Source organism: Odocoileus virginianus, unplaced genomic scaffold, assembly GCF_023699985.2.
Source record: "Odocoileus virginianus isolate 20LAN1187 ecotype Illinois unplaced genomic scaffold, Ovbor_1.2 Unplaced_Contig_7, whole genome shotgun sequence".
NCBI lineage: Eukaryota > Metazoa > Chordata > Mammalia > Artiodactyla > Cervidae > Odocoileus > Odocoileus virginianus.
In genome coordinates this window covers 2,182,071-2,208,149 of record NW_027224324.1, presented here as the reverse complement: position 1 = coordinate 2,208,149, position 26,079 = coordinate 2,182,071, and the positions used below count along the sequence as shown (strand labels likewise).

At 39.1% G+C, this 26,079-nt stretch overlaps 1 protein-coding gene across 5 annotated transcripts in view; it reads right to left on the bottom strand.

Moving 5' to 3' along the window:
• PRDM5 (PR/SET domain 5) overlaps nucleotides 1-26,079 on the bottom strand; it is a 257,926-nt gene that overhangs the window by 93,427 nt on the left and 138,420 nt on the right. For all 5 annotated transcript variants that reach the window (XR_011486377.1, XM_070463856.1, XM_020916542.2 and 2 more), the window contains 3 exons: nucleotides 10,570-10,663; nucleotides 6,839-6,999; nucleotides 3,481-3,574 (listed from right to left, as the gene is read on the bottom strand). Coding sequence is in view for 4 of the 5 variants with exons in the window: in XM_070463856.1 (XP_070319957.1) it covers nucleotides 3,481-3,574; nucleotides 6,839-6,999; nucleotides 10,570-10,663 (349 nt within the window). In the remaining variant the exon portion in view is untranslated. The remainder of the gene's footprint in view (nucleotides 1-3,480; nucleotides 3,575-6,838; nucleotides 7,000-10,569; nucleotides 10,664-26,079) is intronic.

Genomic DNA, 26,079 nt, shown 5'->3' with positions numbered 1-26,079 from the left:
ATAAGGAAAAATAATGAAAGGAGAGAAAAAGTGAATGTACAGAACTCAAGATAAGGAAAGGCTTTATCATCAAAAAAGCAAAATAAGTAACTACACAAACTCATTTGGTCACTGAGCTAGCTTCCAGGAAGGGCAAAGGATGCATAAGATGTGGAGAATAGGACAAAGCAAATAAAAAAGAAGCAAAAGCAACATCTGTCCACACAAAAAAACATATCCCTGCCAGGACTGCTGTGGAAACCCAGATACCAGGTCCGCAGTCACTGACCAACTGCTTGGCACCAACCGTTTCAAATATAACCCCAGCTGTGCGGCCAGGCAGCTGTCAGCAAAAGCACTGGCTTCACATCAGAGCGACTCAACACAGCACTGCAAAATGTGAAAATGAGTCTAATTTTAAGCAGAAAAAAAACCCTAGTTATAAGTAAATGTGCATGCTAAGTCAGTTCGTAAGCAAGTATTAAAAAACACACAACTATTTGTGGGGACATACACAAACACATAAGCCACCTTTTTATTTTCACTTTATTTATTTAAATTTATCTGTTGTCTGACTGTACCTTAGCACTGTTGGCTGAATTCAGGTGGCCTGTTTTCTTGATCAGAAACCAACAGAACAGAATCTGTACAACATTTAAATAGCCCGATCATATATAAAATGTTATGATTAAATATTATTTAGATTACATATCATACAGAACATAATATATGACAACAAAAACCACTACACTTATTAAATATTTTTATCAGACAAAACTCTTGGAGCTCGAAAATCTTATTAATACAACTTTTTAATTAAAATTTTAGAAGAAATTACTTGCTTAAGTTTATTCTTCTCCACTGTCCACGTACCTACAAGTAAAATAAAATGCGGGCACTTGGAATTCTCAAGGATGCAATATTTTTGAATAATCAACTGTTCTATGATTAAATGAATGAATGAATGAAAGTCACTCAGTCGTGTCCAACTCTTTGCAACTCCATGGACTATACAGTCCATGGAATTCTCCAGGCCACAAGACTGGAGTGGGTTGCCATGTCCTCCTCCAGGGGATCTTCCTAACCCAGGGATCGAACCCATGTCTCCCGCATCACAGGTGGATTCTTTACCAGCTGAGCCACGAGGGGAAGAAGAATACTGGAGTGGGTAACCTATCCCGCCTCCAGAGGATCTCTCCGACCCAGGAATTGATCTGGGGTCTCTTGCATTGCAAGTGTTCTTTACCAGCTGAGCTAGAGTTGGATTCATCTTTTCTGTGCTAAAGTTCACAGTTTAATGCATTCTGAACAACAGTCGCCGCCTTTTAGAAACGTATCTGTGGGCATCCTTGGTGGCTCAGTGCAGTGGGCTCCTGGCAGTGCAGGAGACATGGGTTCAATCTCTGGTCCGAGACGACCCCACAAGCCACACGGCAACTGCGCCTGTGTGCCACAACTATGGAGCCTGTGCCAGAGCCCGGGAACCACAGCCCCTGAGACCACATGCCCCCCGGTCAGAGCAGCCCCTGCAGTGAGAAGCTCGGGCACCACAGCCAGAGAGCAGCCCTCGCCCTCCATCCCCAGAGAAAGGCCCACGCGGCAATAAAGACCCGCACAGCCAGAAATAAATAAAGCTATTAAAAGAATAAAGACACACGTGGGACTTCCCTGCTGGTCCAGTGGCTAACTCTGCTCTCCCAACGCAGGGGTCCGGGTTCCATCGTGGGTCAGAGAACGAGATCCCACATGCCGGAACTAAAGACTCTGCATGAAACAACTGAGACCTGGCACAGCCAAATAAACAAAGAAAGTATTCAAAAAATCAAAACATTCTATACCAACCGTAATTCCATTACATGGTAATGGCTCAGGGCATTATTATAAACTTACTACTACGATATGAAGAAATAACACTCTTTCCCCATTTCCTACTCACCCTCCTTCCATACACAAATCAACATATACACAGGCACACACAGAGAGACATAAAATCCGCTGAGCAAACTGTAAGTTAACGTTTTCAGGAGGGTGGTGCAAAGACACAGTTCCAAACATCACTGATTCAGAATGGAAGGCTGCTGGTCTCACTCCTGCCTTTCCCTGCCTCTGCCAGAATCCCACACGGCCTCCAGCGCACAGAACAGAGAGGTACCCGTGCATCGAAGACCACACTGCCAGGGTACAGAGGTGGGCTCGGCGCTCGGCTCTGCGGAAGCACTCTGCCCTCTCTCCATCGTCCACCTGCCTCTTCTCTACAACAGGACATGGTGCTGGCAGTCTCAGGCGCTATTTTAAGTCCACCTGTCCTCAACATGGTTCTCTGCTGCCCTTTCCTTTTTGCTTCTCCCTACTCTGCTTTCTGTTATCTTCTTCTCCTGGACTCTGTCCTGGAAACCTCACTTTCTGTAGGTACCTCTAAGCAGGAAGACCTCTTTTTCTTTTTTAGGCCACCCATTATTCCACAGTCCTCATGTATAATGCTTCATCTCTTCTAGGTCACATATGTCACTTAAAGGCATTTAAGAGGCTATTCGAAGACGACGACTACTAAGCTGACCTAGGTCTTTAAGCATCAGCCAGAAAATTAGAAATTACGCTGCAAAACAAGAAATGATGCTTCATGACTGTCCTTTTTTCTCATTCTATGTATAATAGTCACCGTATTGATTCTTTGACCTGCTTAAACTAACTTTTTCTCATTCACCACACAATTACTGTGCTAAACACTAAGTTAGGTGCTGGGGACACAATGATAAAGTCAAATACTATGGCCCTTAAAGCTTCAGCAATGTAATCCAGTTGCACAGTTTACCAAACACATTCCAGCTCCTGACGACCTCTTAAGAGTCACATACATCTGTGACATCTGGCTATCAAAATTAAGAGCATTCTTTCAAGTCTTCTCAAGTACTTCTCTACATGACAGACAAAACCCAAACAAAATTCTTTCAAGAGTATTCAGATGCTCCTTCACCCTTCACTAGGGCACAGCCCTCTTTCAAGGGAGAAATTACATAGGAAGTCATAAGAAATTAAGAAACCCTTTAGAAAGCAATTTACGGCATAAAAGATACTGTGGTCACATCACCCTTGTATTCAACAAAATCCTACAGCATTCCAACCACATTCCAAGGACGTCTAACATTTTAAAAGGGCATATCTAATGCGAGTTAAAGGAAGAGTTTTAAGAGGAGGCCCTCAGCCTTCTACGAAACTGTTATTCCCTATTCCATCCATTAGCCTAGCATATAAAGTAAATCACAGTCATATCACAAACAGACATTAAAAAGTTTCCACTTTAGATATTTAACTTAGTTTGGGAAAGGATACTTATTCAAAGTTTTTCTACAGTAAGAACCAAGATGTTATAAAACTTTATAAGAGAGAAAACAGTCAAGATTAATTCTTAACCTTGGAGCCATTTTGTAAAATTATAAACTCTTTATTCTGGAGGAACTGATTTCTCTATGTTGTCTTTATCGCCAAGCACAGCCCACATACCTGTGTGGCTACGGATGTGAACTCTCAGTGTTCCACTGCTGGCAAACTTCTGGCCACAATATGGACAGATCTTCTCCTTTTCTCCTGTATGCGTCTAAACAGAAAGAAATAAAAAGGGTTGAGGATAAATGTAAAGAATTAGGTAAAAATGATTAAGTGCCTCTGACAACAGTAAATCCTTTTTTCCCAGGATTATGTTTCTTTAAAATGATTTAATATCACAATGAGATTTTAAAAAATTTATCATGGGTATTCCCACTGGTTCAAAAAAACCTCTTAGAATCACGCATTAGTGTAAATTTGAAAATAATTCTGCAGTTTACATTTTAAGCCTTTATGGAGCCCCCATCTAAAAATAATTAAGTTATACAACCAGTATATGCTAGCAAAACCACATAATCAAAATGGGGCTACACCTGCCCATGACTGCTGCCAAGAAACCCTTCTTTAGAAGCATTTTTCACATTCTTTGTGTGCACTTATCGCTTGAAGACAGAATAAATCTCAATAAAGTACTCTGTTACTTGTATCATGTTTGTTCAACTGAATTGCTTTTAATACAAAGCAAAAAAAAAAAATCTGATTTCATCTTGAAAATCAGCAAGTGTTAAATGAACAGTCAATCTCAAAGATCACTGTTGCCTTCAACATATCTTTTATCTGAGCATAAAACCACCACACACGGAAAGGTGAATGAGTACCATCAAGAGCCAGTTTCGACAAAATGTGAGAGTTCAAAGAAAAAAAAAAAAAAAAGAGTGACCTCTCCCAAAAGAGGAGGCAGATGGAATGCTTAAAACTTGTCTCACAATCTCATTAGGTGACCAGTGCTTCTACCAACATCAAAATAGGTCATTTCAATAAATGAGGGGTCAGAGCTACTCTTCAAGTTTCATTGTTTTTTCAAACTTAGCAGAAGGGAAAAGAAGGGAGGAGGAGGCAATCACTTCAGATACCTGTACATTCTCTCAAATCATTTTTAGATTTTTTATTTCAATGATAACCCGAATATGAATAAAAGCATACCGTGGATCATCTGGGTTACCACCACCATTACAAAACAGAACTTCCAGGACCTGTGTCTGGAAGCATTTGCTTTTATGCAAATTATTAGAAGTATTATTTGAATTGTCATGAGGTTGCAAAGAGTCAGACATGACTTAGCAACTAAACAATAACAACAAGAAAACATAAAAAGAACAGGAAAAGTTTTTAAAAATGATGTGTTCCCAGAAGGGAAAGACAGGCTGGCTGGAATAGAGGGAAAAGGGTGGAACATTGATGTCATCACTTGACAAACCTGAAGAATCACAAACTCAGCAAAACATTCTCATCTTCAATATTAAAACGACTTCTGTTGCTCCTGCTGAGCTACTAAGTTGTGTCCAATTCTTTTGTGACACCATGGACTGTAGCCCGCCAGACTCCTCCATCCATGGGATTTTCCAGGTAAGAACACTGGAGTGGGTTGCCATTTCCTCCTCCAGGGGATCTTCCAGATCCAGGGATCAAACCTGCACCTCCTGCATTGGCAGGTGGATTCTTTACCACTGGGCCACCAGGGAAGCCCCAAATTGATTGTTAATATAACTCAGTTTCATTACCTTACTGGTTGATATTTACTTTATAAATTTTCATATTTGAATTATAATCTGTATTTGGATATAAACTATCATATTTGTAATTTGTAAAAAGTTATAAATGAAATATCTTCCTCAACTTCAGTGTCCTTTAGGTTTTCTCTGTTGAAAAAGATTTATATGATTCACAAGTTTGAGGAATACAGTCTAATCAAGAGCCATAATAGCCAATGATACTGTCTACAACAGACAGCTCCTTGATTTTGCATTTGGCAGGCACTTAACTTTCCATTTTCACTACAAGTTCTTGTACAAAACAGTTATACATTCTTTACACCTCAGCAAGAACTGTTATTCCCATGGTCCACATTATGGTTCAGTTTAAAGAAATGGTATAACATTTTAACATATAACAGACCTGTGTTCTTAGTCCCTGACAGAAGGGGCAAAATATGGCCATTCTTTCTGATTAATGTAACACTGTTTACAAATTTTATACAGCTATAAAATGTACTTTGGATTATTCTGAACAGGCAACTACCAAGTTATTTGTAATATCTTTATAAAATCCACAGGATCTCTCTTGCTGTTACATAAGTATCTCATTGTTCCCTTACTTATAACTCAGTTACTTGTACTTCACTGGTATAAGTTTCAAACTAAAGGACATTAAGGCAATAGTAATGAAAATAATTAAAATGTTCCTTTCAGTTTAATTCAAAAATATGTATTATTAGGTGCAGAATTTGATTGGATGGTATAAGATGATACTGAAAGTATAACACTAAAAATCTTAAATATGGGTAAGAAAGCATGGAAACAAATCTACATGAGAACAATATGTGGATAAATACAGGAGTGAAAAATAAACAATACACTGGAAAATATCTTCTATGACAACCTGTCATTGCAGACAAACAACTCTATCTTTCCTGAAAACACACTACATTTTCTCTCACTGATTAAAACACAACAAAAGGTTAATAAATTCATGAAAAAGTAATCCTACAATGGAAGTTAAAACATTATTCTATTCAGAGTTTTGAAAAGAGAAGACAGTATCATTATTACTGAGCATTAAAGATGCAAGAAAAGAAAGTTACTCAGTTCAGTCCTTTTGAAACAGCTGTATTAAGGATAGGTGCCAAAATAAGAGTTATAATGACAGAAGTCACTTCAACCTTCACTCTGCAGGGCACAATGAGCAACAGGACACTACCACAGGTCACAGTCATTTCTAAAGTCAACACTGAGACCTTCGGCTTCATTAACCATAGTATGAATTTTGCCATTTCAAAAATATACTTAAAATGCATTTAACCGACAAGTAAAAACAACCTGTTGATTTTCTGGAGGTAATCAGGATAACACAACTATGATAATCTCCAAATCACCATCAGTATGAACATCGTTTTATTCGAGTTGAGCAAATACTTATCAAGTCCCTGTTCTATACCAGGAACTTCCCTAGGTCCTAGGGATGCAAGACGTAGGAGGACCACTCCAATCACTGAGCAGTCTGTATAACTATCAGCATAGTGTGGGACTACATAGCACCATACCTAAATCTAGGTTTGCTTTCAAACATATCCTCTTCTGATAAAATGAAGAAAACAGACATATGCTGAAGAGTTAGTATCAATCATGGGTTCCTTATTTGTCATTCTGAGTAAATATGTTGATAGATTAATATAAAATTGATCACCATTTAAATAACACATACACCTATACGGTTAAAATACATAATCCTTTCAAAGTCACAGAAGGTCTCTACTTACTTTCTTATGACTTCTAAGCACTGAAGGTGTAACAAATGCCTTATTACACAGCTCACATCTGTACTTCTTGTGTCTTTCGTGGACCACCTGGACATGAACATTCAAGGTGTCCTTTCTTTTAAAGGTAGCATCACAGTGATGACACTTGAATGTCCTCTCACCTTAGAAATGAAAAAATCAAATTACAGAACCAGATGCAACAACAGGGTGCTGTTAACACCCCTTCATGTCTACCGGATTTAGTGTTGTTTTCTCCAAAAACGGAACTTTACAGCTCTAATAATTTATCATAATCATAAAAGGTAATTCCTCCAACAACTTTTTCAGTTCCATATTTGCTATCCCCTGTGTCAATTAGGTGGGGGCAGGGGGGAGTCCTTTAACCTCCTTAGACTCTCAGTGCCTCTAACTGGAAAATGTAGGGACTAAATTAGCTAATTTTCTGAAGGTTCTAAGAACTTTAACGGCAGTACTTCTAGGAAGGAAGGGGCTTGAGTATGAGGGGCCCAGGCACTTGTGCCCGGCAGTGAGTTGCCCTGCGGGCCCTCCTGAAGTCCCCGCACCCCAGCACTCTCCTCTGGCCGTCAGAAGCAGGGAAGAGCTGGCGCTCGGACAGGAAGCTGCTGTGAAGGCCCGAAGGAGGAGGTCAGAGTGCGTCCTCCCCCCCGGGACAGGAGCGGGCTGCATCTCCCCTTTATCCCTCAGCCCACTGGCGCTGTCCTCAGCTCACTGCAATAAGGCTGGGGACGGGCTTCCATGTCCAGGTGCCCCTCTGGGGGCCACATCTCAGAGAAGCATCTGCACTGAGGCAGGGGAACCAGACAGGCAACTACCTTTCCTACCCCAGAGCCCTGGGTGCCTGGGAGGGTTCTCACCTGCTCATTAAACAGCCTCCCCTTGCAGGCAAGTACTCCAGAAGATAGGTTTAGGGAGATGGTGGGACTTTTTAAACTTTCGTATCAATCTATGTCTAAAGTCCATTTTAAATACATTTTAAGTGATCCATGTGCCCAATTAGAAGATAGTGATCTCTCCCAAAAAGTCATAAAACATATGCAACCTGTATAAAGACAGATTAGTGTTTGCATATATCCTCCCTTTTTAGAGACCAATTATAATAGCACAAATTCACAAATTATATCCATTATAAGACAAAATATGCTGGTAAATTTCTTTACCTAAATATGAGATTATCTCAATTTCAACCAAGATCCTTTACCTTCCCCTCCATTCTAACTAGCATATATTTAGAAATTTGAAGACCCTATTATTTCTTCACACCAGTTTAAGGGAGGACAAAAAGAAAATAAAAAGGAAAAGGCAAATAACCTCCCCTTCGTCTTTTCAAACAGAAGTTCAGCTCTTGAAAGCCTCAAAGTCTGTGAGGAAGCTGTTGAGCTGTGAGTTGGACACCTGAAATAGTGCACCAAACTGTGCGTGAACTGTGTAGATTCCGAGAGCTGGGTTTGTATCTTGCCTTTGTGCATTCTTGCTGCAGGCTGTTACTGCTGTCATCTCATTTCTCTTCATGTATCTTTCGTGATTTAATATTTTATTTGCATAAAATGTATAACCAGTGAGAGTGAAAGGACAACTGACATAAGACTCTAAAAGTTAATAATACCAAATCTACTCAGGCACTGGATAAAACTACTCCAAGTTTGCTCTTATTAAAGTATTTCCCTTAAAGCATTAAGTGAATCAAAATATTGGCTCCTGTACACAAATCTCATCAAGCTATACCAAGGTAGTACATACCTTTTTGTTTTCATATTTTAATTCCTGATTTTTTATTTTAAAGTTTATCAGAACTTTGAAATCCTCATGTGAGATTTTATCTGATTTTATTAGATTTCTTTACCTTAAATTTACCAGGATTTTTCCCTATCTTAAAACCAAGAAGCAAGCTAGCAACCTGCCTTTTGGTCTTCAGTGTATTAGGAAAAAACAATAACTTCTAAAATAATTATGACAACTTATTCTTCATATTTGGAACCATAGTGCTAATGCAAGTTTCTAAAACAAATCTATTTTGAAGTTAAATGGGCTGTAACTTTTATATTAGATAAGACAAGATCTAGTATTTTGTCCTCTCTATTTTAGCCATTTTTGGTTTTCCCACCCTTTCAGCTCACTAGCCTTAAGTGATGTTTACCTTATAGGACACATTTGCTCAGCCACTACCCAAGGTGCCCTTCCTGGCTAAATGTCTTGATGTGGCCTCATAAAGCCCCTGGCTGCTGCGCTGACCAGCAGATTAGCATCACGCGAAATGCAGAAAGCACAAGCTCTGTCCACGCTCAGTCACGCCATCTTAGCCTCAAGTGGGTGAGAGCCAAAGGGCTGAAATCAAAAATATCTGCTTCAACTAAAAGCTTCTTGCTGCTACAAAAAATTTCATCCATCAGAAAAAATTCCCTGAGCATCAGACCAAGAACAGCTATGGAAGTCTTAACAATATAAATGAGATTCCCTTGTCTGAATCCCTATTCTAAAGTCCCTTCAGCTCATAACAGGTTTTCTCTTAATCAAATGACAGTGAAATGAGATGGAAATTCCTGCTGTTAATGAAAAAATTTATTTCTTAAATGCATAGCTGTTCTTTATAAGGAAAATGCAAAGTGGTGCTAACAACTTCTCTAGAGCTTTAAGGTGACTATAGAATGACATGAAATCACAGCACTGTCTTTTCCATAGGAAAAGATGCAGTTCGTCACAACTGTTACCACTCCATAAATATAGAAACTTCATTACCTTCTTATTTTACATGTTAGATACTTTGACTTGACCAGAGAAAATTTCTTCCAAGATAATAGCTTATCTGTACAATAAAACGTCAAGATTGATTGTTCTGCTTTCCTCAGAAATATTAAAAATTTAATCAGCAGTAGAAACTATATGTTAGGGGATGTTCTACTGATTAAACAACTCAAATTAAAAGCAAGACCTGTAAGTATTACTTATGTTATACCGTTTTTATTTAACTTTAGATTTAGCAAAGCAGATACACATCTCTGGTTACTTCAACATCTGAACACAACTCACTTTTAAAAGTTCATTTTGCAATTACATTTTCTTTAAAGTGTGGTATTCTAAAATCAGCTCTCGGTGTAACTGCTAGACACACTTTCATGGTATATATGTAAATAACTTAATTCTCACTTCCTCTCAAAAAAAAATGCCCTTGCCAAAAGAAATAAGAATCAGAGCAGAGCAGCCGACGCTGGCGTGCTATACCTGCTGCCCCGCCGTGCCGTGCGGCCCGGAGTGCGTCGCGATGCTTCTCTGAGCCTCGATTTTCCCAACTCCCCTCAAGTGAAGAGCTCAAGCTAGACGCTGACTCTGATTCTTTCTCACCGTAAAAGCCTGTGAGCCAATAAAATCATGCCAGGTATCTGCATGTTTTAAAGCATCCCTTAATTATTACACTTAAAAGGAACATAAATGTCTCTTTCAGAGCAAATTTCAAAGATACTCTATTGACCATGACATGGTGTCATACACAAGCTTTAAAGAGTGGGAAAAATGATATAAAACGATATGCCTCATAAAACAATCCATCTTACCTTGCAAAAATGAAGCAAGAACAGAGGAAGAAAAGGTGAAAGGCAAGAATCTATTTTAAGTTCAAAAGCAGATTACGTAACTACTTTATAGTTCTGCTTCTGTGATGTCTACATTTTAATAGGTTATAATTCCTTTGGTTGTCATCTGCCAGGACTGTGACTTACTGTTATGTATAAGCAGGTGTCTCTGCAAAGAAAATGGAGTCCGAAAGAGAGCTTTACACTCCTCACACTGGAACGGCCTCTCCTCCGAGTGGGTCTGTGGAAGGAAGACATCCTGAGTCAGGGGGCCCTAGAATCACCCAGTCGTTACAGTAACCAGCGCCGGATTCACGATGGGGACCCGGAGAGACAGGAAGGCAGACAACGTCCTGTTTCTTCTCGGACATTCTCCCATAAAATCGGAAACACAAACAGGCTGTATTCACAGGAGAAAAACAACTGTATTTTTAACTTCTCATATTAATTACACACTTGATAAGCAGTAAAAGAAATTGTTCCTATAATCTCAAAGGCTAATCTGAATACACAAGGAGCTTTCTCAAGATCTACTTTGCAGAGTGAAATGATATGTGATTTCTCTAGAGCCCAAACCTCCTTTACCATTGGACAGACTTTATGCTGGTCCAATATTTTCAACACAAAGGAAACTGGTGTGAGGGAGGCTGTTTCTATACTTTCTCTCAACTTCACTGACTAACTTCAAATAATTTTCAGTCCTAAGAGCTGCTTTTCCCCTGAATTAAATTCGAGCATTCACTCACGTTATAATTAACAGCAGGTAAAATACATTATTTTTATTGATAACACTTGATAAACATTTTACATGAATTTATTTCACTTAAATCTAACAGCAGTTTAATAAATAAAATGCTATTAGGGTCCCCATATTATAGATGAGAAAACTAAGGTTCAGAAAGTTTCAGTAGTGTGTCAAATGTCAAGCAGCATACATGCGGTAGGCAGCATTACTTACGTGACAGACAAAAATATATGTATAAGCAAGAAACAATAGAAAACCACCTGCTAGGTCTAAAACATAAAACAACAACAGTAAAAACAGCTTATCACCTCCCCTGTTTTCCATTACACATCAGTATTAACCCATTTGTTACAAATTCATAAAGAAAAATATATTCTACTATGGATGATGGCAAGATAACAGTGCTCATAAATGCTAATATATAAAAAACTGAACTATGTTCTCTTGTTAAAGTAAATCATACAATTGATGGGCTGTGTCATGACACTTGAGGTATAGAAATAATGGGAATAATTTAAAGAGAAGTCACTTTATTTATAGGATATATATTTATACATTTTCCTAGTCTAATAGACATTATAATATTAAAGATATAAATATTACCCATTAACATAATGTTAGTGAAAAAGGGACTGTTGTGCTTTTTTGACTGTGAAAAATACACATAAAGCATGGGAGGAACAAATATTTAAAACTCAGGACAAACTACAGGTGTTCAAATGTACTAGTTACAGAGATATTTAAATGAGAGAAAGGAATAAATATGTCAACAAAATAGAACAAAGAGTTTCACAATACAAGATATAGGAACATTTAGTGTAGGAAAAGATGACATTTCAAATTTGTGTAAGAATACTGGATTGTTCTGGAGAAGGAAACAGCAACCCACTCCAGTATTCTTGCTTGGAAAATCCCATGGACAGAGGAGCCTGGCAGACTACAGTCCACGGGGTCACAGAGTCAGACATGACTTAGCGACTAAACAACTGGATTGTTCAGTAAATGGTTGTAAGGCAATTGAGACATTCAGAAAAAATTAAGTTGTGCCTATTCCCACCTGTTACAAGAAACAAATCCCATTTCAATTCAGATGTTTTCTCAAATCTGAAGAATAAGATACTAGAAGGAAATAGTGAATATTCAAATAATCTTTGTGTAGGGAAAGACTTTCTAAGGATGGCAGAAACCCAGGTACTCAGGTGAGAGAAAGAATTAAATTTAAAACTGCAAAACAAAAATATCTGGGACATAGAAAAATCTGCAACATAAACCAAAAGTTTTAAATTGCTAATATAAATGGTTGTAACAAATTAAAAAGAAAACATAAAAATTCCCTCCAAAAGGGTAAAAGGACTGTTCCCCAAATAGCACTCTTTACACTTCTTTCATTATTTATTTTGTGCCAAGTCTATGACATGCACTTCATGTCAGTCTTGTTTTATATTCTGTGGCTACAGTTGTGCAAAGGAAAGCAAATGCCCCCGCCCTCACTGGGCTCTTATGCCAGCAGAGAGAAGAATTAGCAAATGATGAAATACCAGATACACGCTACAGAGAACGACAGAGCAAGGCAGGAGAGTGTCAACGCTTTCAGAGAATGGGGTAGCTACTTTAAACAGCGGCCATGGAAATTCTTGCTGAGATGACATGTGAGCGGCCTGATGGAAGTTGGGGAGCTGGGCCAGGCCTCCTAGGTGCTCCAGGAAGGAAACCAATGGAGGCTAGTGTGATGGAAGCTGAAAGGAAGATACACAGAAACGAGGAGATGAGGTCAGACAAATGGGAGAAGCATCCACAGAGATAAATCATGAAGGACTTGGTGAGTCCCCTGCAGGAATTTTGTCTTTCACTGAAAGAGACACAAAATGTCTATAATGCATTTTGAGCAGGTAAGAGGTATGATTCACTTGGCATTTAGAAAGCTAATAAGGTGGCTAAGCTGAGAAGAGGACGAAAGGAAGAGAAGGAAAAGCAGAGACACCAGAGAAGCAACAGAAATAGAGTAAGCAAGAGATTATTAAGACCTACACCAGGGTGGTAGCCACTAACCTGAAGAGAAGTAGGAGGTTTCTGGATGTATTATGAAAGCAAGCAGGCTTTCAGAGGGACTTGAATGTGAAACATAAGACACAGAAAGAAGAAAGCAAGCATGCCTCCAAAACTGTGACATAAGCAATGGGGTAGTATGGATCAATCATTAACCAATACATGAAAGAGCAAGAAAGGAACAAGTTTGGGTAAAAGATAAGGGGTTTGATTTTGGACACCTTCAGATGACTATTAAGAGATGTCAGTAGGCAGCTGAATATTTCACATCTGCATTACAATGGGTATAAAACGTGGGGACATCATATTACATACAGTATTAGTACTTCAAGCCATGAATACACTTAGAGAATGAAAAATTTAAAACAAAATATGACCCGTGGTCTATCAGACTGGCAAAAGTGAAGAAACCAACATCATTTGGTGTTGACTAAAGAGTAAGATCAGGTAGTCTCACATCTGGTAGACGGGAATGTAAATTTTCTGAGTGCAGTGTGGCTCTATTTACAAAATGATAAATGTGTGTACACCTTTTGACAAATCAATTCTGTTTATAAATATATATATGACAATTTTTCTGAATGTTGAGCTTTAAGCCAACTTTTTTCCACTCTCCTGTTTCACTTTCATCAAGAGGCTCTTTCGTTCTTCTTCTCTTTCTGCCGTAAGGGTGGTGTCATCTGCATATCTGAGATTATTGATATTTCTCCCAGCAATCTTGATTCCAGCTTGTGATTCCTCCAGCCCAGCGTTTCTCATGATGTACTCTGCATAGAAATTAAATAAGCAGGGTGACAATATACAGCCTTGACATACTCCTTTTCCTATTTGGAACCAGTCTGTTGGTCCATGTCCAGTTCTAACTGTTGCTTCCTGACCTGCATACAGGTTTCTCAAGAGGCAGGTCAGGTGGTCTGGTATTCCCATCTCTTTCAGAATTTTCCACAGTTTGTGGTGATCCACAGAGTCAAAGGCTTTGGCATAGTCAAAAAGATATTTTTTTGACAGAAATAGATGTTTTTCTGGAACTCTCTTACTTTTTCAATGATCCAGCAGATGTTGGCAATTTGATCTCTGGTTCCTCTGCCTTTTCTAAAACCAGCTTGAACATCTGGAAGTTCATGGTTCACGTATTGCTGAAGCCTGGCTTGGAGAATTTTGAGCATTACTTTACTAGCGTGTGAGATGAGTGCAATTGTGCGGTAGTTTGAGCATTCTTTGGCATTGCCTTTCTTTGGGATTGGAATGAAAACTGACCTTTTCCAGTCCTGTGGCCACTGCTGAGTTTTCCAAATTTGCCGACATATTGAGTGCAGCATTTTCACAGCATCATCTTTTAGGATTTGAAATAGCTCAACTGGAATTCCATCACCTCCACTAACTTTGTTTATAGTGATGCTTCCTAAGGCCCACTTGACTTCACATTCCAAGATGTCTGGCTCTAGGTGAGTGATCACACTATCGTGATTATCTGAGTCGTGAAGATCTTTTTTGTACAGTTCTTCTGTGTATTCTTGCCACCTCTTTTTAATATCTTCTGCTTCTGTTAGGTCCATACCATTTCTGTCCTTTATTGAGCCCATCTGTGCATGAAATGTTCCCTTGGTATCTCTAATTTTCTTGAAGAGATCTCTAGTCTTTCCTATTCTGTTGTTTTCTTCTATTTCTTTGCATTGATCACTGCAAGGAACTAAAAAAGCCTCTTGATGAAAGTGAAAGAGGAGAGTGAAAAAAGTGGCTTAAAGCTCAACATTCAGAAAACTAAGATCATGGCATCCGGTCCCATCACTTCATGGCAAATAGATGGGGAAACAGTGGAAACAGTGAGAGACTTTATTTTGGGGGGGCTCCAAAATCACTGCAGATGGTGATTGCAGCCATGAAATTAAAAGACGCTTACTCCTTGGAAGGAAAGTTATGACCAACCTAGACAGCATATTAAAAAGCAGAGACAGTCACTTTGCCAACAAAGGTCCATCTAGTCAAGGCTATGGTTTTTCCAATAGTCATGTATGGATGTGAGAGTTGGACTATAAAGAAAGCTGAGCACTGAAGAATTGATGCTTTTGAACTGTGGTGTTGGAGAAGACTCTTGAGAGTCCTTTGGACTGCAAGGAGATCCAACCAGTCCATCCTAAAGGAGATCAGTCCTGGGTGTTCATTGGAAGGACTGATGTTGAAGTTGAAACTCCAATACTTTGGCCACCTGATGTGAAGAGCTGACTCATTGGAAAAGACCCTGATGCTGGGAAAGATTGAGGGCAGGAGGAGAAGGGGACAACAGAGGATGAGATGGTTGGATGGCATCACCGACTCAATGGACATGAGTTTGGGTGGGCTCCAGGTTGGTGATGGACAGGGAGGCCTGGTGTGCTGCGATTCATGGGGTCACAAAGAGTTGGACATGGCTGAGTGACTGAACTGAACTGATGACAATTTTTGCACACTTTTTTTAAAAAGGAAAACTCACAAATGTCCACTGATAGACATAAACCCAGTTAACTAAACTCTAGTGACTATTACATAAATACTTTTTCTTTGATATGGAAAAGCCTCCATAACGTATTTTGAGTGTCAAAAGCACAATGCAAAGCATTATCTAACAGAATACTATTTATGGCACATACATACACTCAGAGAACAGGGTCTAGGAAGATGTTTTACAAAACACTTCTGAGGGTTTTCACAGTAAAGTGGTCAGTGGTATCTGACAGAATTTTTGCTCTTCTTCAGACCTTTCTTTGATGTTCTAATTTTTCTAAAATAAGCAGATAATGTCATTATAAAAAGAAGGAAATTCTTTCATTTTTAGAGCATCCACACTGGAAAGCAGGGTTGTTTTAATCTTCTAAAAATATGTTCCACACCAACCCTTTCTTTCTCTTTCTCTAAATCAAGGACAAAACAACCTGTGGATATAATCTAGTTGCTTGATGATGAAAGAATTTGGGACAGCATGATGCCTTGGATCTATGTGAAACAAACCAGAGCCTCGACGGCTAGATACTGGCCTGAAGTCAACAGCATGTTTCAAGTAGTAAGCTGTTAGTGCAGAGCATGGTGAATAAACATTCTATCAAAAGATCGCAGCCCCCAACACCACCGAGCTGTGATGGCATAGCTTATGAAAGTCTCAGCATTCAGTCTCACTTAGGGGGGGCCGTAGTAAAATGCCTGTAAGCTGTTGATAGAAGACTTCTGTTTCCAAGAAACATTTACAATTACTAAATAAAATTACACCTTTTAAAAGGTGTCTTACCCTTCAATTTTTCATCGAACAGGGTGCCAAACTTTCCACCAACTTATCAATCACATTATCCTTGAGTTACAAAACAGCCTTTTAAACGCCAGGTCACTGAGAAACCACTATCTGATGATGTAACAAATGAACTACTCCATGAAGTAGTAAGATGTTTATCTTTTTATGCCCCATGTCTGATTATTGTTGCAGATGTAGAAAGTACATAAGAAAATGTGTTGCACGATTTATACTTGATAAAATGTCTCAAAATGCTTCAGAAACTTTATGACATAATTTTATAAAACAGTTAACAAATTTCTAGCCACTCAAAGCAAACATTAATTTCATGAGAGCAGATTAACATTTTTATCAGGCCCATTCACATTTTAAAATGGTAACTTCCACTGTAAGTGATATATACTGCTCCAGAATTAACAATATTACTGGAAATGACATTTCTTTCAGTCATGTGTAAAGCAAGAGAACTATGATAAATTCGGAGAAAACAACCAGAGATGAAATAAAACTGAAAAAATATTCCAGAGGTGTATGTGTTAAAACTATTCTTTAAAAAATCTCATTACTGAAGTCTGCATATCGTAAGTATATTACTGTCCCACTGGGTCACATAACAAACTTAAGGCTACATAAAACCTATGTCATCTGGCTATTTACAAGGTCTGTGGATTAAATTTTTACTGTAAAACTTACAACTGTCTTCCTTAAAAGCACTCCTCCTCACAAAAATGAATACAATCTGAAGAAACATCTAAGAAATCAGTCTCTTTAAGCTCAGTACAGGAAAAGGTAACTCATTGCACACAGAGAAGTTTAGATATAAAATTCAGGTGATGTTCCTATAGAACAACAGATTTGAAAAGCCAAACCCAATCTTTTCACTGCTTGAAAGCCACAACTTATTCGTACAAAGCCATCAGCCCACGGCACCAACTACTGAGGTGCCCAGAGTCCGCGGTACATCCCTCTCTCCAGACCTGCGGGGGCCTGGCACCAGGACCCGGCAGGATACCAAAGTCTGAGGATACACAGGTCCCTTAGATAAAAGGGCACAGTATCTGCATCCAACCCACGCACACCCTCTCATACATTTAAAATCATCTCTGGATTGCTTGTGGGTTTCCCTGATGGCTCAGCTGGTAAAGAAGCCACCTGTAATGCAGGAGACTCAGGTTCTGTCCCTGGGTCGGGAAGATGCCCCTGAAGAAGGAAATAGCAGCCCACTCCAGTGTTCTTGCCTGGAGAATCCCATGGACAGAGAAGCCTGCTGGGCTACAGTCCATGGGGTCTCGAGATGTGGACACAACTCAGAGACTAACCCAGTACCACCAGATTATTTACAGACCTAATATCAATACAGCATAAATCATTGCCAGTGCACAGCAAATTCAAGCTCTACTGCTTAGAAACTTTGGAATTTTTTCCCAAAGACTTTCCATTTGCAGTTTGATTCAATCCATGAATGTGGAACCTGCAGACACAGAGGGCCAACTACATACCCTGATCAAAGCAAAGGGAATTTGCAAAAAGAAGAAATAATCCCAGGTTTACTGATGAAGTCTTTCTTGGAGAGTAGCAATTTAAGGTTCACACTCACAGTACTTCCCCCCTACATATTTCTTAACCAAGGATGCCTCTAGCAAACATGGCGTTGAACATGTGACCTTTCAGGCTTGCTGGTTTGACCCTTAATTTAAAAGTTCTGCCTCTGTATGGCCACTACTTACTACAACTATGCTAGCGCCATACAGAACAAGCTATTCTCTCTTCCAAATGAAGCCCTGTGAATATCTGGAGACAGAAACTATGTCCTTCAGAAACTGTCCAGCTAACAGCACCTTTAGCTTTACTTAGGAAGACACAGCTTTCAGATGCATCACAGTAACTGTGAATCAGAATTTTCTGCATTCAGTAGGTATCCTCGTGTTTATAACTCACATGTAACATATCACAGCAGCTATACTGGCTTCTCTGGTGGACAACATGTTTGCTAGGAAACATGGCTAGATAAATTGGTAATCATGCACTGAACTTTATGTGACATCCAAAGAGAAATGAGTACATATTCCTAAAGGAGAAGCAGATAAATACACAACAATGGATCAATTCCAGTCCCATCTAAAAACTACCCTCTCTAAAATTTAATATCCATCCTTCTACAGGAAATAGTTTTCTTATAGTACAAATTCCTAGAAAGTAACAGATAAAAAGAACATATGATGACAACAGGATCCAAATATTTGGGATAGAAAGTAAAATGCCTGTGTGTGCGTGCAAGCACTCATGTGCACACATGCGCACATATATTTAAACCACTACCCAATTCTCTGTCAACATCACTAGAGGACATAGTCTCAATTGAAACCTTCATAAAAACTAAGCAAAGCTATTTTCAATACAACACAGATGCAAACTAAGTCAAAAGATCAGAGCTTGATTCTAAACTGATTATAGTTTCTAACTTTAAATATAAAACATTCAATGTGGGATTATTAGGTTCAAAGCCTATTTTTTATTGAGAATACAGAAGTTCAGCATATCTTAATTATAACATATAGTTCTCATTTGTACATCTCTCGCCTTCACTGGTTCACGTTTCTGGCATTTGCTAGTATAATACAAATTGCTACAGTAGAGAGAAGAGTATCCCTTTTTTAAAAATGTGATAATTTTCCATTTAACTTATCTTCTAAATTTATACTACCTACTCATTAATATTTTTGCATGACTTAAAATTCATTACCCTGTGTACTGAGGGTTCACATAAATATACTTCCTGCCCTCGTGCTAAATCTCCCTCCCCCGTCTGCTAAGCTCTGAGTCACAGACTTTATTTTCAAAGTTTTTCTTTTCCTCTCTGGTGTAACCAACCATCACTAAGTCTAGGCTATGGCTAAACTGAGCTTTTTTTTTCAATCCTCTTTTACTTAATCTTCTAATAGATCCTTTGGGCTGTAAAACAAGTCAACCCAAGTTTGGCAGAATTTCAGGTAGAACAGAAATGGAAGGGATAAAGGAAGGATCTCCAGCTTGTATGAAATTAAATGTTTTAATACATGAAAAAATAAGAAATATACTGGTAATGGAGAATTTAACAATAACAGAGGAAAATGACCTCTTTTTACTTCCTGCGTTTTCTACTCTGAACAAAACATTTCTGAACCAAATCATTCACAAAAGCAAGAGTATATATGAAGAATTTTTGTCATGAGGAGCTGTTTTTTAATATACAATGTTGATTTCCAGGAAGATAAAAAGGAAGTGGTGATTAGATGTCTGCTTATTAACATTAACTTTACCAAACACTGTGTCAGAGAATTTTGAAAGAGGGAAATGACAAAGCAGCATTTGTCCAGAAGATATTAAAGCACATTATAAACAGCGACTGTTGAAGCACTCTGATCCTGCAGGGGATGCAGATTAAACAGGGCAGCTGCTACTGCTGCTAGGCCGCTTCCGTTGTGTCCCACTCCATGCGACCCCATAGATGGTAGCCCACCAGGCTCCTCCGTAAATGGGACAGACTGGACTGCAAAAATGGATTTACTTATATGAGAGGCATTCATCATGATAGCTCGGTTATGAAGCAATATTTCAATCACCATACCTAAAAATAAGATATTGATGGATTAAAATACCAATTAAAAAAGAAACAAAACTTTTAAACACATTAGTGAATATTTGCATCATCTTAGAAAAGGAAAGTTTTCTAAATAAAACATAAAATTCAGGAGCTATACTCAGAAGTCATAAAACTCACAATCCATGTCATACTTGAATATGTAAAAAAGTAAAACTTCTTTATTCAAAAGATGCAAGTTGATAGATGGGGGAAAATATTACAAACAAAAACAGCAAAGTGCTAATATTTATCTTTATAGGGCTCCTAGAAATCAATGAAAAACAACCAAATAGGCCAGTAGAAAAAGGACAGAGTACCTATAAGCATTTCTCAGAAGAAATGGAAAACAAACTTAAAAAGAACAGAATTACACCTGCTACTGCTAAAATGAGATGAAATATCACTTGTCAATTTTCAGACTGAAAAAAAGGCTGATAAAATAGACACTGTGATGGCACAGATAAAGGGCACTTTCATCACTGCTAAGTGAAAATAGAGCTCTTTCAGAAGACAGCTGGTCAGGAGTGATCAAAATTGAAAGTAAACTTGGTATGTGACCTATACATTCCATACCTAAGATCTACCTGCATAAATACTCTTGGCAAAGTTACCAAGTTTTATGTAAAAGGATGTTCACTGAAGTATCAAATAGTGATGGTCATAAAAAATGAATAGCTTTATATGAATCTACCTGAAACACTCGCCAAGTCTAATGTTAAGGCAAAGAATAAGCTCTTGAATGATACCTGTGTCATAAAACCATTTACATTAAAATATACTTTTCTCCCAGATGGGAAGCAGTGATTTTTCCAGTTCAGGTCAGTCGCTCAGTTGTGTCCGACTCTTTGCAACCCCATGAATCGCATCACGTCAGGCCTCCCTGTCCATCACCAACTCCCGGAGTTTACTCAAACTCATGTCCATCGAGTTGGTGATGCCATCCTACCATCTCATCCTCTGTCGTCCCCTTCTCCTCCCACCTTCAATCTTTCCCAGAATCAGGATCTTTTCCAGTGAGTCAGTTCTTTGCATCAGGTGGCCAAAGTACTGGAGTTTCAGCTTCAGCATCAGTCCTTTCCAATGAATATTCAGGATTAATTTCCTTTAGGATGGACTGGTTGGATCTCCTTGCCATCCAAGGGACTCTCAAGAGTCTTCTCCAACACCACAGTTCAAAAGCATCAATTCTTCGGTGCTCAGCTTTCTTTAGAGTCCAACTCTCACATCTATACATGACTACTGGAAAAACCATAGCCTGACTAGACGGACCTTTGTTGGCAAAGTGATGTCTCTGCTTTTTAATATGCTGTCTAGGTTGGTCATAGCTTTTCTTCCAAGGAACAAGCGTCTTTTAATTTCATGGCTGTAGTCACCACCTGCAGTGATTTTGGAGCCCCAAAAAATAAAGTCTGCCACTGTTTCCACTGTTTCCCCATCTATTTGCCATGAAGTGATGGGACCAGATACCATGATCTTAGTTTTCTGAATGTTGAGTTTTAAGCCAGCTTTTTCACTCTCCTCTTTCACTTTCATCAAGAGGCTCTTTAGTTCTTCACTTTCTGCCATAAGGGTGGTGTTCATCTGCATATCTGAGGTTATTGATATTTCTCCTGGCAATCTTGATTCCAGTTTGTGCTTCATCCAGCCCAGCATTTCACATGATGTACTCTGCATATAAGTTAAATAAGCAGGGTGACAATATACAGTCTTGACGTATTCCTTTCCCCTATTTGGAACCAGTCTGTTGTTCCATGTCCAGTTTAGCTGTTGCTTCTTGACCTGCACACAGATTTCTAAGGAGGCAGGAAGGTGGTCTGGTAATCCCATCTAAGAATTTTCCAGTTTGTTTTTTCCAAGCTCCACCCAAAAGAACAACCTCTTACACAGAAACACCAGTGCCCAGAGTGGAAGTCCCTGGCAATTCACTATGGTGAAGGAGGTGCTCTGTAGTTACTGCATTTGAAAACTTCCCATCCGACCTCACACTCCAGGCTCTCTTCTCCTATTCTCTTTCCCATTTCAGTGGTCACCTTTCCCAGTTTCTTCCCTGCCTTCCCAACTCAGTCACCTAACCACTGAAGTGTAAGGTCTAACTTATCCCTTCCCATTTCTAATATGCCCTACTCCAATCCATGACAGTGACTTAAAGCATGTCAAAGGCATTATGCTGAGGATAGACACTGAATTTTACTCAAGACTAGAAAATCTCCAGGTACTAGGATCACCAGTCTTTAAATACAGAAGCAGATGCGTAATAATGAACAAATAGTTTGTACATGCGCACAGTCTTCACCACACCTGGGGAAAGCCGGGGCCATCAGTCAAGCCTCCTCAGTCCCTTCCAGGCCCTCAATGAAAGGTGGGGGCAGGTTCTCACCTGAACTGTGTACCTGACCACAGTGCATTCATGCATGCCCTCTACAAATAAAAATAAGCAAAACAAAAGTAATTTTTTTAAAGTAATTTTTAAAAAAGAACATTTCCCTTTGTGGTTTTAAGAAGGCTACTGGTGTGCACTTAATCAAGCGGGTCAAGTGAGGTGAACTCAAAACCCTAGACTGGCTAGAATGGTAAAGAGCACAGAGCAAAGGCGATATTCCACACAGGGTGAGCTCTGGAGGTGAGGAGGCGACCTGAAGCTTTCAGGCACAGGCAAGAATCAGAGGCTAGAGGTTTGGGAGGCAAGGCCCTGTGCCTACAGGAGCCAGGGGGAAGAAAGCTCTGAAGAGCAACAAGCAATGCTTTTGATCTGGCAAGCACCAAGGCACAGTCTTTAGCTGATGGTTCTTCAGTTAATATTTGGGGCTTGGGGGAGTAGAGGAAGCAGAAGCAAGTTGGGAGGGAGGTTCCTCTATAAAAGCTCCTCAGAGGATAAAGGTTCATCACTGATTTGGCAGTAAGTGAGCTACACTTCAACTATCTAACTCAGAGTCAGAAAAGGGTTCAGAAAATTAAAGAGTGCAGTTATCTTCAAATGAAAGGTCTGAAGAGTCCTTAGATATCTTGGGCTGATAAACCCAGTGCAGAAGGAATACAACAGTTATTTTTCAGTGCATCACTGATCACTAGTATGTTCATAAAGTCAAGAAACAGAGTGCTCAGAAAGGCAAAAATGATGCAATACATATTACAAATATAGATTTAGAGAAATCACTTCTCATATTACAACTACTATAGCTAAGAACATTAAGTCTTATTTGGGATAATATTTTCACAAACCTTTATTCATTCAGAAAGTGTCTGCCACATTCAAAGCACAATAAGGTCAGTAGGTGCTGTGTGTCAAGCATCGGTCTTCAAAGCTTACTGTCTAGTTATAGGAAATACGGTGCTTACATTGGAAACTACACAATTCTATCTCACTATCCATCTAAGAAAAACAATTTAAATATGGTAAGCAATTTGCCATTAGTTAAACAAGCTTCAGAGAAACATCTGTATCTGTTGTTTCCCTTTTTCAGATTCGGTTCCTACATGCCCCTTAGTGTAAGCATCTCATCACTGTGAACATGCTTTCCAGATCACAAAAACAGTAATTCTGGATATATACTATCTTTAGTGAGCCACCAGCTACTTCACCTATGGCTCACCTGAAGTAGAGAAATTCAATGCAAAGTTGAAGGAGAAAGTCGTTGTGATGGAATAACTGAGCAACTGTCCAGTTGCTGTTCAATCTACAACTTGGCACCTTCCTTAACTGTCAAAGATTTTTTTATTATGTAACATTTATGCTACATATTACGGTTTTAGAATCAAATCCATGATTTCTTTATGGAGAGACTTGTCCTTTTTTTGAAAGGTTTAATAAAATATCACCTGAGCAAAGTATCACTTGCAGAGTTTTTCAAACTGTTTGATTATGACCAAAAATATAATCTTTATATCAAAAAGATATACATATATACAGCTACTCACACACTCGTGTATTACCTCATTAAATGACCCTTATTCTTGTATTTTCTATTCTATTTTTTTAATGGCTATTGATGACCCAGTAAATTATTTCAAGACCCACAAAGTAGTCACAGCCCAGAACTGGGAAATCACAGGACGAGATGTTAATATAAGATGCCCAATGGAATTATTTTCAGAGAGGTTTGTGACCAGAATCCTTCGGAGGCCTCTAGTGTTCATCCCTGGAAGCTTATGTAAAGTGTCAGGAACAAAGGTCTTTTATCTGAATAGATGCAGCTCTGCCCCCCAGAGAGCTCGTTTATGAACTTAATTAGGACAAAACCGCTCTGTACTCATTCCCATCATCAAGCAAGTGGTGCCAGCTCCAGGGCCAAGACGGTGCAGTCCACCTAGACACGCCGCCTGCCAGCGGAGGAGAGAACTGTACACGTATCTCAACTTGGCTCTGCATTAACTGTGGCAGGGAACAAACAGAGGCTGAAGAATAACTAGTTTCTGTTTCCTGCGGTTCTGAGACGTCTGTCCAATTGTGATTTAAAGAGTTACAGAATATAGTTGGGTCCAGATAAACAATCTTAATTTTAGGCAGACCCAAAAAAATTCATTTAACCTTGTAATAAGGTTAAGTGATTGTCATAGAGGATTAGGGGAAAGAAACTCTAATTCTGACCTACTGAGCTTGTATAACTGGCAAGATAATGTGTCCGTCTCTTTGCGACTCTATGGACTTGTAGCCCGCCAGGCTCCTCTGTCCTGGGATTCTCCAGGCAAGGATACTGGAGTGCATGGTGATTCCCTTCTCCAGGGAATCTTCCTGATCCAGGGACCAAACCCAGCTCTCCTGCACTGTAGGCAGAGTCTTTGCCATCTGAGCTACCAGGGAAGTCCAACAAGATGATGGAACAAGTAACTAAGATTTAGAAACAGAAATCACTCCTTTAGAACTTCCCTGATGGTCTAGTGGTGAAGAGCCCGCCTTCCAATGCAAGGACATGAGCTCAATCCCTGGTTGCAAAACTAAGACACAGGGCAATTAAACCCTTGCCACAACTAGAGAGAAACCAGTACATGAGAACAAAAGATTCCACCTGCCGCAACTAAGACACGATGCAGCCAAAAATAAACAAATGCATATCTTTTAAAAGCTCACTGCTAATCTGATACAAAATAAAAATAAAACCTATCTTAAAACAGAAAAAGCAGTCTCTCAATGCCCAACATTCCCCATCACTCATCGCCCCTTAAAAAAAATCATTCCTTCGAAACTGCATGCCATATTGTCATAATCATAATGAAATATTTCCTTTTCATGCAAATCTAAAGAATCAACCCCAAATAAATCAAATAGCTATAATAAAAATGCACAAGTTACATAATCAAAACCCCAAAGAATAATTCATTTAAAATAACCAACTTTGGTCATGTTACAAGATGAAGACTGGTCTTTTAATGACTTTTTTCCTGCTTTCCTTGCATATTTTTACTTTTTATTTTTGTAACTGACCATTAGTGAATAATGATGGGAGAAAAAGTTGATTTGCTTCTTTCACCATAACTTTTGATAACTATTTTAGACATTTTCATGTAACCATACCAAATACACGCTAGGGTCACAACATGGTGAGAAGCACAACTGTCCACATACCAAATGCATGCTAGGATTGTAACACAGTGAGAAGCGCATTGTCCACATACCAAATACATGCTAGGATCGTAACACAGTGAGAAGTGCATTGTCCACATACCAAATACATGTTGGGTCACAACACGGTGAGAAACACAACTGTCCACATACCAAATACATGCTAGGATTATAACACAGTGAGAAGCACGCTGTCCACATACCAAATACATGCTAGGATCCTAACACAGTGAGAAGCGCATTGTCTACATACTGAATACATGCTAGGGTCACAACACGGTGAGAAACACAACTGTCCACATACCACATACATGCTAGGATCCTAACACAGTGAGAAGCTCACTGTCCACATACCAAATACACGCTAGGATCATTAACACAGTGAGAAGCTCACTGTCCACATACCAAATACATGCTAGGATCCTAAC